Here is a 15,687-nt window from a genome sequence, read left to right on the forward strand (position 1 = left end):
TCCATAAGGCATGTTGGCCCTCGGGCGTGGGAACCATAACCTCAGGCTATTTCAACAATTGATGATTTAAATAAATTTCTCAGTAATCTAAAAGGACAGTGTTTGTCTGCTTATGAATTTTAATTCCTGGTGAGCGAATTTTCTCGGGTTTTGTTGTTAATGTTTTTTATTTCTTTTTTTTTATAAAGCTCTTTTTTCTCTCTAAACCTTTTACAGTTAGTTATTTGCCTTTTTTTGCTTTAGAGACCTAAACCACAGTTTTTCCTTTTAAAGATTTGAATTCTTTTTTTTCTTTGAACTTTTTTTCTCAATATTTAATTTTGATGTCCAAATTCCGATGAATAAAGCTTACAGATGGCGTCAAAGAATTAGTGCTCATAGCAGGAAGAATTTCCCAAATTTATTCCTCTAACTCAGCGCATTTTCTGGAAAGATAATAAACACAAGAATTTGTGTTCGTGATGAGTGAAAACATGGATGACAATAATCAAAGTAACTTTCTTCCATGTTTTTCCTCACTTGGTATTGGAGGAGATGAAGGGTGGTTATCATCCTATGAAAGGCAGTGTGTAGAGGGTATTGAAGCTGAAGACTATGATGAAGAGTTCAAAATTGAAAGTGAAAGAAATTCTCAGGAGCTGTGGAATGTTTTCCAAGAATCTGCGATGGCTGTTGCTCAGTTATATAAAGGTTGACTAGTCTAAACTACTTGGTAGACCTAGCTTCTTATTTGGTTGCACATATAGCCTATGGCTAGTCTAGAAAAGATCCCTAGTACTTGGCCAGTGTCTAATTTTGATCAGATATTCTGATTTTAAAGGTCTATTTCTTATACATATACAGCAGGCTGCTAATTTTGGACATTATGTGTATAAGGTTAGATAGGCTAGTTGTGATTGGTTGATGGTTAGGAATAGCCTAGACCAGTTGGGATTACCTGACTACTGTCTTGGAAAACATTTGAATTTAGATGAAACTTACCTATTTAAATGCATATATATTTAAATAAAATTACTCTATTTCACAACACTTGTCTTAGATTAAATCTGTCCAAGGTTGTTGATATGTGTCTGTTTTGGATATGTTTTTCTAACTTTAAGATACTGTATCAAAGATTAAACAACAATTTTTGGTACTTGTATGATAAACCCCCTACTGCACAAGTTGTTTGTTCAATGATGCATTATAGAACTTTTTTTTGTTGATTTTTTTTTTTTCATCTTAGGTTGAGACAAGACAAAGAGAAGTGACAGAATAGATAGAAAATATATAATATGGGATATATATTTGAACATTAGGGGTGGAGTTAAAGTATTTGGACAGTTTGAAGTTATAACTTTTTTTTACTTCATAATATGCAGAAACGGCTAATTGTACTTAATTATTAGGCATGCATATCTGCTATACTTTACCCCCCCCCCCCAATTTGCAATAGTATAGCCCACATTTTTTCTTAAGTATTATATTTTTATCTTACTTTGGTATATTTTATTAGGATTGAGTGTCAGAGAAACATATTAAAAGAATATTAGGTAGAGGGTACATCATACAAGTACCCAATTTCTTAAGATTAGGTTAAAGCTTTAAATGTGTAGCCAAGATTCTAATGTATGACAAGTCTATCAGCATATTTTATATTGTGAGTATTATATATCATTAAAATATTCAAGCTAAACATACTGGTAAAAAAAAATTGATATATCCAGCAGCAATATAATCTGCTTTTTAGGTGGTATAATAGAGATCTTACAATGATTTTGCTGTCAAAAGAGCTGCTCAACTGCTGGGTACCGTATCCTAAACCAGTAAATTGGGTCCATTTTGATTGTAAAAAAAAAAAAAAAAATATTGGTGTTAAGCTTACTCCAAAAGAAGCACTGGCCTATAATGTTGTGACTAACTCCAAAAATCCCAAAACAGTTACTTAGGCTGTCATTCTAGTCTAAAAGTAGGCTACTTCACTTTAGTTTATCTCCCTTGCCTCATTATTTCCTAGTAGGCCTATATGAACCAAATTACATATTTCCCATGCATTTTTCCATTTCTTGGTTTCATTGATGTTGCTTCTTTGCTGTTAAATCAATTGAACAAAGTTCAATTAAAGTTCAATTAGGGTAGTTTCTAAAGGAGAGTGAAGGGTAAATATATAGCAGTTCACATTTCTGACCTTCAAATAAAGTAAACATATGACATAATGCCTTTTTTATGCTTTTTTTGAATATAACAATTGCTTTTGTTATAAATTCAATTATAAACTGCTTTTGAACCCTTGAAAATGATAATTTCTTCTTAAAGTTTTTGGGTAGGCCTATAAAAAGGGGCTAAAACATTGGTTTCAAACTTACTATTTGATTGTAAAGCCATTTTTTTTTAAATTGTATTATCCACAAAGTATTGATTGTCACAATTAAGCTGGATAAAAAAAAAATTCAAACAATTTTGCCATTTGTCATATTTATTCTGTTGGCTTTGATATTTTTCAACATTTGGTCAAAACAGTAGTTTTCAAGCAGTATAATAGAATAAGCAAACTACATGGCAGAATTGTTTTGAATTTTTTTATTCAACTTAATTATGACAAATCAATGTTAATTATACAACTTTTACAAAATGGATTTATAATAAAATAGTGAGTTTGAAACCAATGTTTTAACCCTTTTTTTATCCCCAAAACCTGGAGAAAAAAAAAATTATAATTGCCTATCAACACATTATCATTATCTAGGGTCCAAAAATGGTGGCTCTGATGTTAGAAATAAGTTACTGAAGATTATGAATATGATTTTGGAAAAAAGAGGAAGTACCTAGCAATTTTATGAGAACCCTAATTAAACCACTGTATAATAAAGGTTATAAGAGTGAGCATGGTAATTTTCAAGGCATTAGCCACTCTCCCAATTATTCAAAGTTTCCCTAGGTATCAAGGAAGTGCCAACAGACTAGAAAGTGCAACAGCATTTGTCACCAGAGAAAAAAGAAATACAGTCAGAGAAAGAGGGGAAAAAGGGAGAAGAAAAGAATATTTAAATAAATACAAATTATAAAGTAAAGTTTGATTCATGAAAAATTAAAAATTTATTTGGGCAAAAGTAAAGAAAATTAATCACATGAAAACAAATACTTTTTTTTACCTGCTTTTTATGGTGCCAAACATGTGGCATTCTCAAGCCAAATTGGGAAGGGTATTCCATGTCAAATGACGTGCAACAAGAGGATTAAAATTGGATCTTATTGTTGGTGTATGGGGAATTAGGATATTTAGAGAACAACAGAGTTGATAATTTGACCAATCAGATACAAAAGTAGACATAAATATAAGGGACCTAGGAATATCACCATGAAGTTGAAGAAAAGCAAAAGATGCACAGGAAAGAATATAAAGTTTTTTAATATCAAGTAACAGTTTAATTGCCAAACAATTTTACATCCTGGATAAGATTTATAGCTTTATCATAAGTATTCAAAAGTGATTTGAGAAAAGAAGGAAAAGTAGATATCCATATGACAGGTCAATAGAAAACATAAGAATGAATTAAGCTATGAAATAGGATTCTTAGAATTGGTCCTGGAAAAATATGTTTTGGTTTTCTTATAATACCAAGGTTTCTACATACCTTCATTTTAATTAATCAATATGGTGTTTAAAAGATAAATTTTCATCTAAGAGGATACCTAGGAAATGGACATGGCCATCCTTTGGTCTACTAATAAAGCCTTTGGATATATGAATTTCAGATAATTGAGGACAAGCCTGAGATATACAAGAAAAACTAAAAAACTAGTTTTAGAAACATTTAAGGCAAGAGAGTTAGTATCAAACCAAATTGAAACTCTCAAACAGGTCCACTAACTTTGTACAAACCTTTGTACAAAATACCTGAGGTAGTTTAGTATTCTACATTTTATCATCATAATAGTATGCTTCTTGTGTCCAAAGTTCCTTAAGTCAGGCTGTTTGAGTTGAATAAATGATTTTTTTACTGAAAGTTTATTGACAAGATGTGAAATGGTAATTAATTATTTACAGTAAAAACATATGATCTCATTTGGAATGTTATAGGGAGGGTATGAGTTCTTGTTAGAGTATGAAATAGAAACTGTGGTTATGAAACTGGTAGATCCTGAACCAAGAAGACAATTGCAAAAATACCCACATTTTTGGAATTGAGAGACTCAAATTAGTCAGAAAAGAGATCTTAAACTTGTTCATTGCTCATTCTCAAAATTCATGTTTTTTTTTTCTTTGCAAAAAAAAAATATGAAGTAGCACAGAACCGTGGAGACAAATTTGAATTTGCAAATTAGTTGATTCTTCACATTTTCCATAATATGTTCACTGGTTTCTATGCAATTATGATGAAAAATACAAAGTCAGAAAGCAGAAATTAGCCTACTCAGAAGTGCATGGAGCATAGTGGTGAAAATGATGATAACTCAGTAACCAGGAGTCAGACAAAAAAAGTAAGCACATTTTTGGGATCAGGAGAGACAAATTAGTCAGAAACAATCCTCTGGTTGGAAAATTTTCCCACTCTGAAAGTCAGCTACTTTTTCCCCACGGAAAAACACAAAACGGCGCCATAATCATGTTGGAAAATGTGGTTCTGCTCCCAGTCAGATTCTCCATATTTTTCTGCACATGTTTGCCAAATTTCATGCTTTTATCATAAAATGCACACACCTGACACTTATGTACCTAACTATGTTATTCATTTTGGCAAGTCCAACCCAGGTTTCAAGTATACTATCATCAATCCAGCTGTAAATAACATTCAGGAGCTGCAAAGTGTGGATGAAGACAAGAATCTTGGAATCGTTGTTGACACCCATTGTAAATTCTATTCAAACAGCAAGAAGACTGTGTCTCATGCAAACTCTGCTCTAGCACTCTTGAAAAAAACTATATCCAGTAGGTCTCTCCGTCTTTTTGTGAGGTTGTACAAGGCCCTTTTCAGACCAGTGGCTGATTTTGAAATGTGCATAGCATCACTAGGGTACAGGGGTGATGTAAAGCTTCTGGAAGGGGTGCAAAGGAGAGCCACAAAGGCAGTATCTAAGATGAGAGACAAGCTTTAGGATGAACATTTAAAGGAGCTAAAATTATCTACACTGGTTTATCAATGACAAAGAGCTGATATACTTATGACATATAAGCTTACTTCACTAGACCCCCCCCCCTCTCAATTCATTTGTCAATTTCCCAAAATATTGTCACTGACAGGAGGGGATATTCAAAGAAGCTGCTCATGCCTTCTCTCAAAACTCAACATCAACAACAGTTTTTCTCCTGCAGTGTAGTAAATCACTGGAATACTCTCTTAAATAAAACAGTCTAAGCACCCAATAATAAAGTTTTCAAGAAGTCTTTGGATGTTGAATGTAATTGTGTTCCCTGGAAATACCCGCTGGATTTCATTTGATGTTTAATTATTCACATCATCAAGTATGGAGCAGAGCAATTAATAGATCACAATGGATCTTAATTTGCTCCAAAGTACAAATTCAGGAAGTTAGCCTGATCTCTGTAGGTAGTAAATTACTTAGTAATATGATACTTTTGAGACTAATTCAAATTCATTTAATTCAAAAACAAGACATAGCTCTTGTGGGCAAAGCCCAAATATGATGTCTCTTTGTCATAAATAGCAAAATCAAGTTGTCTGATAATCCTTTGTCAGGATAAATAAACTAAAGGATAAAAACACTTGAGATTGAGAATAAAATTGTCTGATAAAACCTCGTCAGGATAAAATAAACTAAAGAATAAAAACACTAGAGAAAGTAAAAACTGAGAATAGAAAATAGACTGAAAGATGCTGTAGACAAATTTATAAGAGAAGAACAGTGCAGTTTTAGAAAGGGTAAAGGATGTGTTGACCCAATTTTCTCTCTTAGGTTAATAATTGAGAAGTGCCTGAGCTATCAAACACCTTTGTTCTTCATTTTTATTGATTATGAGCAAGCTTTCAATTCTGTTGATAGAAGAACCTTAGCAAAGGTCTTATCCTTGTATGGTATACCAGACCAATACATTAAAGTGATTAGTGCTATGAACAAGTATAACATTGCTGCAGTTAAGCTGGAAACAAGATTAGCAGCTATTTTTTTTTATTAAATCAGGAGTCAAGCAGGGTTGTGTTCTATCCCCCTTTATATGAATCATTTTGATGGACTTTGCCTGAAGGAGCATAGGAAAGGCAATGGGAGAACACAGAATCAAACGGAAAGGAAAACTTTCCTGGAATTGGATTATGCAGATGATTTAAGCATCATAGATGAAAGTGTGAGCAAAATGAATGAACTTTTAGGGGTTTTGCAAGTTAAGTGAAGATGAAAAAGTGACATTGGGTAACAAAAAGAATGATCAGGTGGACAGCTTCACCTACCTTGGTAGTATTATTAGTCAAGACAGTGGGAACAGTCAAGATGTTAAAAGTAGAATAGCCAAGGCTTGGGGTATTTTATCACACTTGAAAAAAGTTTGGAAGAATAGGAAGATACATCTGCAAACCAAGATTAAGATATTGGAAGATACAGTGATGACAGCGGTCAAATATAGTTCTAAAGCATGAGTGCTTCAAAAAACATCAAGATTTGCTAGATGTTTCACAGAGAAATTGCCTATGCATTGTTCTGGGTATCCAGCTAACTGACTGTATTTCAAACAGTAGGCTGTACAATAAGTGCAGTTCAATACTCGTTTCTAGGGCTATAAAGAGAGAAAGGTTGTTATAGTTTGGGGACATTCTGCAGATGAAGGACGACAGATTACTGAAGATTGTCCTTTTCAGCAAACTGTCTAGGGCTAAACAGAAAGCTGGTCATCCACAGTTGGGGTGGGAGGATATCATAAAGAAAGATTTAAGGGAAATGGGAACCTCCTGGAAGGGTGTAAAAAGGAAGGTTTTGAAAAGCTTGAGATAGAGGAGGAGCATCTGTAGCTGTGTTAGGCACAGGTAGCTTGATGCTTTGGTGAGTTGTTGGTAATAGTAGTAGTAGAAATGTAGACTGCTCTATATTTACCAAATGAACCACTTTTAGGAGTGATGTCAGTATTTTAGGATTTTAAAAGTTGTTTTCAAAATTTTATAAAGTTCCTCTTGATAAGCCTATTGACTAATAGGCTTAGCAAAATATTTAGTTCAATCCAGTGTTCATTTTAAAGATTAATTAAAAAAACTTTTTCCACAAAATAAGTTTTCAAAGAAAAGTGAAGAACTCCATTAAACAAAAAATGAGCAAAAATAAAATCAAATAATTTCCCAAGCGTGAAACTACCACAAATAAGCATTGATAAATAAATGAAACCCAAAACGAACAGAAATTACAATAAATAACCAAGTCAAACTCAAAACGAGCAGAAATTTACATGAGTAGGGCTCAAAACCCCTATGCCTTCCCAAGACCAGAACAGAATTTGCACTTTACTGAAAAAAATATAAATGTTTTTACTTTCATAACTTTAATAAATAAAAAAATATTAACATTTTGATTACTAAATATCAGTATATGTATATTAAACTGACAATGCACATTCATTTGTATTTTTTACAGTAAAGTGCAAATTATGTTCTGGCCTTGGGAAGGCATAGGGGTTTTGAGCCCAACTTATGTTAATTTCTGTTCGTTTTGGGTTTCATTTATTTACTGATGCTGAATTGTGGTAGTTTCACGCTTGGTAGATTTTTGCTTCTATTTTTGCTCATTTCTTTGTTTAATGGAGTTCTTTACTTTTCTTTGAAAAACTTATTTTGTGGAAAAATTTTTTTTAATTAATTTCTTTTCGTTTTATATAGACATAGTCTTTTCAGGGAAAAAGAAAATAGTACTTTAAATCTTTTCTTTTTTTTAATACTTTATAGTTTGGCCTGCTATTTGTATGCTGAAGAAAAATTTTCAGCAACTTTTAACCACATACACCCTTTTAAAAATCTGGATACAAATAGTAGTGTTTAATTTAGCTTCATACCTCCTCTAGTTGACCTGAAATGGAAAATTGGATACCATTTGCCAAAAAATCTGTTTACTTTCTTTGATAGCTTGGATCACAGTTCATATAATTATCCAGTATGATCATTCTCTATCTCACCCATTATAAAAACCCGGACCAGGGTGCGAGTGCTCCGGAGAACGTTTTTGCAGATATAAACATAAGCAAAGTTAGATCTTTTCATGGGTAGACAAGTTAGACTGTGATCTAATCGGAAACAAGTGGAAACCCGCTATTACAAATAATGCACTTTGTTGGAAACAATCAGAAACAGACTAACCCGCATTCCCGCTAATGCAGAAATAAGTGGGTGGAGCTTTTTGTTCGCACCAAGAACGAAGACCAGAAATGATCTGCGATAAGCTTACTGGATAATTATATGAATTGTGGCTTGGATACACTTACACTATTTTGATTTGGTTAAATTTTAGGAGCAGAAGTAGCCCCAAAAGTTTGAACATAATACCCTCAGTCATTCTTGGGATACTGCTGAGATGCCTTATTTTGGAATTAGCATTAACAAACTACATTTTGATTTAATCTTAAGGCAACATTTATTTTTTAAACATAATGAGCAAATGGGTGGGGGGGCGTGGGAGGGGGATTACTTACCTTCCAATCACTTTTGACTATTAAAAAGGGCATCAGCCCTTTCTATTTTCAATCGAATGAGCGCTTTTCGAAGTTCAATACAAATGGCCCTTGTCTAAACAACAACAACAACAAAAAATAATACATTATACTCACATGGATCTTTACCATAAAAATGTCAAACCTTCCAATCACTTTCGACTATTAAAAAGGGCACTAGGCCTTTCAATTTCCAATCAAATGACCACTTTTTGAAACGACAAAGCTTTTTATAAACACCTTATATGCCCCCAAGGTATAAATTATAACCCTTACCCTAAGGGCTGTTAGGATGGTTGTCATCCTCTAAGGCTTAATTTCCAGGACTTTCAACTACTGTACATTAAACAAAACGGCTATCTTAAAATTTGATTGGATGTGTTTGGTGAAATGGTGGACGTGAGAGGGGCTTTAGTTGCTCTCCAATCACTTTAAACTATTAAAAATGGCACTGGCCCTTTCAATTTCTAATCAAATGAGCCCTTTTAGAAGTTTCTACAACAACCCTTTCTATAAAAACCTTATATGCCCCAGGGCATAACTTACAACCCTTGCCCTGAGGGCTGGGGAGGAGTTGTCATTCTCAAAGACCTAGTTTTCGGAACTTTCTACTACGTTGAACAAAATGGCTATCTGAAAATTTTGATTGGATGTGTTTGGAGGAATGGTGGGTGTGAAAGTGGGGTTAGTTACCCTCCAATCACTTTTCGACTATTAAAAAGGGCACTAGCCCTCGCAATTTCCAATTGAATGAGCCCCTTTTGAAGTTTTACAACAACTCTATCTATATAAAACCTTATATGCCCCCAGGGCAGAACTTACAACCTTTGCCCTTGGGATTCTGGGGGGTTTGTCATCCTCAAATACACAATTTTCAGAACTTTCAATTACGTTGAACAAAATCGTTATCTCTAAACTTTGATTGAATGTGTTTGGGGAAATGCTGGGCGTGAGAGGGGGGGTAATTACTCCACTCACTTTCGACTATTAAAAAGGGCAGGGTTATATAAACCTTATATGCCCCCAGGGTTAGTCACCTTCCAATCACTTTCAACTATTAAAAAGGGCACAAGCAACTCCAATTTCCAATTTAATGAGCCGTTTTTGAAGTTACTACAACTTCTTTGATACAAAGTGCCCTGCTCTAAAGGAAAAAAATAATAAATAATACATAGTGCCAACATTGTTCTTATATGCCCCCAGGGCATAACTTACAAACCTTGCCCTGAGAGTTGTATGGGAGTGTCCTCCTCAAAAACATTTTCTATCAGGAAATCAACTACGCTGAACAAAATGGCTATCTCAAAATTTTGATTGGATGTGTTTGGCGGAATGATGGGCATGGGGGGGGGGGGGGGTTAGTTGCCCTCCAATCACTTTCGACTATTAAAAAGGGCACTAGCCTCTCCAATTTCCAATCGAATGAACCCTTTTCGAAGTTTCTATGACAACTTCAATACGAAGTGCCCTGGTATAAAAAAATAATACATTGTGCCAACATTGTTCATTATTTAGGCATTGGGATTGCGCTGCCTATGATAATGACTACTACAGTAAATTTGGTAAATATATACATTAAGAGCTATTGAGAAGAAAACATGTTAAGAAAACAATTCCCACTTCATAATATGCAAAATCATTGTAGCTAACAGATTTTGACCACAACCCCATTATACTTTACCCCCAGCTCCCTCCTAATGTGCAAATACGTATCCCAAATTATATATTTTTTATGCATTCAACCACCTGTCACTCTTGTTCTTCTGATTCGTGTTTTGTCACAGTTGATTCAATCTACAGGTACATGGGTTGAAACAAGGAAGATTGATTGGTAGAATGAATGGGAAATATATAATTTGGGCTATATATTTACACATTAGGGGAGAGGGTAAAATTTAGGAGATTGCAGTCAAAATGTGCTTACTACAATTATTCTTTATACTATGAAGTATGAACTGTTTTCTTAGCATATTTTTTTCTCAACATCCCCTAATCTAGACCTTTGCAATTTTTCTTTTTCTTGATTAATTTGCTAGCTAAATGATCAACATACCACTTTATGTGAGCCTACCTTTTAAAACTCTTTATGCATAACCTACACATGTTGCTACTTTTGGAAATTCCATTTTATGTGCTTAAGTTTCCTTGAAAGACACCTTGTTTAACTTTTTGGCTAGGCTAGTGTGTCATTTTAAAGTTAAAGATATCTATCTACACTTTTCATTATCTTATGAAATTATTGCTTTGGTATTGAGTTCTTTGAAAAGATCTCAATACATTTTATAGTAAAACTAGATGCCAGATGATTGTGGATATTGCTAATATGGAAGAAAAATATCAAGATTTAATATTTCTTATTAAAATTTTCAAATAGTAGCCTAATTAACAGAAACCTCAAACAATAGAAATTTACTTTAACCAATGTCCTATTACTCCTATGAAGAGGTGCTTCCCAAAGTTAAAAAGTGCACATCTGACATAAAATTACTTTTAGCTTTGACTCAAATAATGCTCCAATGGTAAAAGTCTATATTAAGCATGTAACGCAGTTTTACTTGGCCAAAAGTCCCATATTAATGTTGTACGTTGAACAAAATTATGAAGCATAATTCTGCAAAATAAGAAAATTTTCTTTATTTAAAATATTTACCACTACCAAAAAAGTAGAAGACACACAATAAATTCACTGTAATGTTATAGGCAGCAAAAAAAAAAAAATTGTACTTTCTGGTATTATTGGGTAGCCTTAACTGAGGCCAACATCCCTTTAAAAACCCAATTTCAATAGAGAAAATATCCCCTTTTGGCTATGCATGTTGGAAAGTAACAACATTTTCTATTATGTCCACAGTAAACAACATGACAGTTGAATTGTTGTTGCATTTCTTTTTATTTTGAGAGAATGTTTTAGAAACTTGTTCAGCAAGATCTCTGTGCTTTCTGTGCCTTACCTTAGACCTTAGTTCCTCCAGGGCCAGGTGTGACACATAAGGCATCAAGAAAGCCTTGTCAGACGTCCAGGAGTGGAGCAGCAGCCGTGACGTCCTGTTGCTGTGACAACAGTTCAGCACTCTGCAGGTCTTGGTTGTACTGTTGTTGGAGGGTGTGTTTTGGTTGCCCTCTTTTTTGCCCACCCTCAGGTTGCCACTCATAGAGAACATTCAGAGGACCGTCTCCTGACATTTAGAGGACAGGACCAAGAGAGGTCCATCTTCTCTGCTTCAGGAGATCAGTGACTGGCAGTTGACCTGTTCGTCTGTGGGCCACTACGTTCATGACCCTGTCCTGCCATGAAATATTAAGGATTCTTCTGAGGCAGACATTTTCAAATGCTAGGATACGTTTTTCCAGCTGGACATTCAGCTTCCTGCATTCGCTTGCATAAAGGAGAATGGACACGACGTTGCTATTCAACAGACGGAGCTTTAGATGCAAAGAATTTTTTTGTTTTGCCCTACTGGTTTCTGTTTGTTGAATGCTGATGTTGCTTGTCCAATTTCCCTGTTTATCTTGTTGATAAAAACAACCTTTTTATCTTGTTGATATCTTGTTTTTCTATGCCCTGGGTGCCTCTGGCGGCACAGGTGGATTTAAGGTCTAAGGTAATCTTGTTGACTGTTCCGCCATCATATTCAATCCAACTTCCAAGATATTCAATTCAATTCAATTTATTTATAACCTGTCAAAACAAAAAAGGACGCAAGTCCCCTAATGACAGAGTACATAAGAGAAACAAAAGAAAAAAGACAAGAAAACTTATACACTGAACAAAAATAAGTAGTTTTTACAGTAACAATAATCACAGACATAATCACAAATCATATATCATAATCAAAAGATAAAAAAAAATCAAAAGACATAAAAATACCTATACAAATAAAGAGAACCAATCATCATTTAGTTTACTGGCGTAGGATTTAAAATCTTTTACTCTTTTATCAATAATTGTCGAAGGGAAAATGAGCTTGAATTTTTGGAACAAAAAAGAGTTACTAGTCCAAGGGGGCATATGTAAAAGGAATTTAGCAAATTTAAAATAAATCCGATGAACAAGTTTGTTTTGAAGCAGGAAAAAATAGCCAATTAGGAGACAGAGTAATAAGATGAGGCACAGTTAGACAACTATAAAGCTTAGAAAGATGGAAACGACTAAGGTGTGTAACGTTAGAGATAAGTGACGCATAAGCTAACCTTGTCTTTTTTTCAAGATTTTGAATGGCAAGCTTAATAGTTTCCTTAATTGAATTTCCAATGGGCATTCACAGATAAATAAGGCTTTTGGAGAGGGGGATACAAGTTTCAGTAAGTTGGAGGGATTTATCAGAGTATCCTTTGAGGTTAAAACCGAAAGCTACAGTTTTATCCACATAAAAACTTAAACCAATCTGCTGATATTCTAGTTTTAACTTCGAAAAAGTGCTCTCACAACCAGAGAAAGTGCGACTCAGATTCAGGATATCATCAGCATACGTAAGTAAAGACACGTCTAAACAAACAACAAAAGTACGAAGAACAATAGGGAAATCTTTTTGCAAGGCAGTGGAGATAATTTGAATGAATGTTTTGGCCCTATGTCCAAGGGCCGTCCTCAGCAAGACAAAAATATATGAAAGAATTTTTAGCACATTAAAAAGCTCTGAACCGCGCTTTATTTTGGCACGAAGACGTCTATACATGTATCGAAGACACCTTAGAACTGATAAGTCAACCCCTCTCTTTAAAGCTTCTACGAAGATCTGAGTAAAAATAAACGAATCAAAAGCCCTGCCTATGTCCAGTGCACATAGAACAAGAAAATCCCCGGAATCTTCCACATCTGCAAGAACCTTAAAAAGGGAAAAAAGAGCATGCTCACGACTAAGTTCTTTCTGAAAACCAAACTGATCCGCAGGTACAGGACACTTGGGAAATATCTTTAAGAATAATAGACTCAAATATTTTAAAAGTGGTGCTTGAGACCGTTATAGGCCGATATGATTGAGAATCACTGAGATCATATTCCCCTTTTTTTTGTATAGGCATAATCTGGCCAATACAAGACTGTTGAGGCACAATACTAAAAGAAATAGACATTTGAAAAAGTAACGAAAGGTGCTGCAACAAAAGACTACTACAATGTTCAAAGTGTTTAGCAGATATTAAGTCACTACCGACAGAAGTTTTCTTGTTAATTTTTTTTTTAGACTAAACTTAATATCAGAGGGCGTCACTAGGAGCACAACAAATAGAATTCGCAAACAAACGGCCAAGTTCTTTTACATGTTTACTTTCAGCAACCAGGTTAGGAACCAAAAACTCACTATTATAATAATCAATCCAGTTTTTTTTCTGGAATACTACCGACAGAAGTCCGGTCACTGCGTTGAAAACTTTTCCATAAAAGTGAAGGATCACTAGCTATCTTATCAACATTTTTTTGAATCAACATTATTTTTTAGTCTTTAAGAGCTCTTGTGAGCTTTCTTTTTGTCTTCAGACGAAATTTGTTTTTTTATACCGGAGCGTGGTTTGTCGGATTCGTTCCAGATTTGGAGCCACACTTTAGCTGAATTACAAGCTGCAACAAGACTTTGATTTTTAGACCAGTTGGTGATTTCTGTCTTTTTGCGAACACGTCTAGATGGGACTGCACACTTTTCCGTACATTGAAGCGTATGATTTATTTCTGCAAGGTAGCTTGTAATCTGTATTTCAATCTCGCACCTTCTGACATATGACCTGCATTCTGAACTAAGCAGGTAAAAAGGAATTTTTATTTTGTTGAGTAACGTGTCACACTCAGACATAAATACTCCATTCTTGAACATAAAACCACTTTCCCTCTTGCGGAGTTTTGCTTTCAACATTGCACTCGATTGTCGCACAAATAGGTAAGTGGTCCGAATAGTAGCCTTCACAAAGTACGGTGGCTTGTTTGATCGAAAAGGAAGAAATAACATGATCGAGGTTCGAAGTTGAAGAGCTGGGGCCAACATAGGTATAGGATTCATTTTTGTCAACTAATGAATACGAAGGAGGAATGGAGCTCCAAAGAAGCTGACTGCTGGGGAGCGTTTTATCAGTCAAATCACAGTTAAAGTCACCTATTAATATCGAACGAGGGACTGCGGATTTTGCGTTTTTCTTGATCAGCTTACACAGTTTCTTGCAAGCCCCCTTAAACTTCGCCTCGGATTTATTGTTACAATATTTTGTTGGTAGGTAAACATTCATTATGGACGTGTTCAGATATGAAACTGCAAGAATTTGATCCCCTGCTTCGATCAATTTACAGGGTAAACGAGTAAAAATCGAGAGGCCGTCGGAGGGGTGTCCACAAGCTGCTGTTATTTTTGCCGGAGAGAAAAACACTGTGCAATCCGACGAGATTTTAATCAATTCCCTTCTGTCTGCTGACAAAAAATGCTCTTGGATTCGTGTAAAATCAAATTCTTTGAGTAACTGGGTCAAAATAGGAATTTAATCATCAACGTTTCTGTTTATACTCCACGACTTAATCGAAGTTGAGTACCGCACTATTTAGAATTCTGTTTTAACAAAGATTGAGATACGGGACACTTATAGCTATAGCAGGGATGATCAGCAGACTTACATGGTGTACATTATTTTAGTCTAGAACAAGGATCATATTTAGAGTTAGAGTGTCATTTTTCACCACAAATTGAACAAACATAAGAGTTCTTGCATCTACCAGAAATATGCCCATAGGCTTAACATTTGTAGCACCTTGGAAGAAGAAATAAAAATTCTGAAACCTAAATTTTCTCGAAACCAATCACTGGCGGATTTGCTATCGCATTGATTAGATCAGTTTTTGACTCAAACTGCAACTTGAACGAACGGGAGCGACCAATTTTCTTGGCATTATTGCATTTAGGTATTTGGGTTTGTATATCATCTTTTGGAAAATCAACCGAGATGCCTATAAGGGTTCCAAAGTAGGCACTACTTTTAATCTTGGCCTGGATGTATGGGCTACCAATCACGAGAGCCTGCAGCACAGCTTCTGCATCTGCTTTTGAGGCAGTGACGACACGCCAGTTTTCATTATTCGGCTGTAGCTCGAC

The 15,687-nt window shown here is 34.8% G+C and overlaps 1 protein-coding gene across 1 annotated transcript in view; it reads left to right on the forward strand.

Annotated features, from left to right (window-relative positions):
• Window positions 1-398: 398 nt before the first annotated feature.
• The window catches only part of LOC148942241 (HUWE1-associated protein modifying stress responses-like), a 37,435-nt gene continuing 22,146 nt past the window's right edge, over window positions 399-15,687 (forward strand). Inside the window, exon 1 of the mRNA XM_089103119.1 lies at window positions 399-690. Within this exon, the coding sequence (XP_088959245.1) occupies window positions 462-690 (229 nt within the window). The 5' untranslated portion in view covers window positions 399-461. The remainder of the gene's footprint in view (window positions 691-15,687) is intronic.

This window comes from Artemia sp. Qi Xiang Cuo, chromosome 17 (genome assembly GCF_049724085.1).
Source record: "Artemia sp. Qi Xiang Cuo chromosome 17, ASM4972408v1, whole genome shotgun sequence".
Taxonomy (NCBI): Eukaryota; Metazoa; Arthropoda; class Branchiopoda; order Anostraca; family Artemiidae; genus Artemia; species Artemia sp. Qi Xiang Cuo.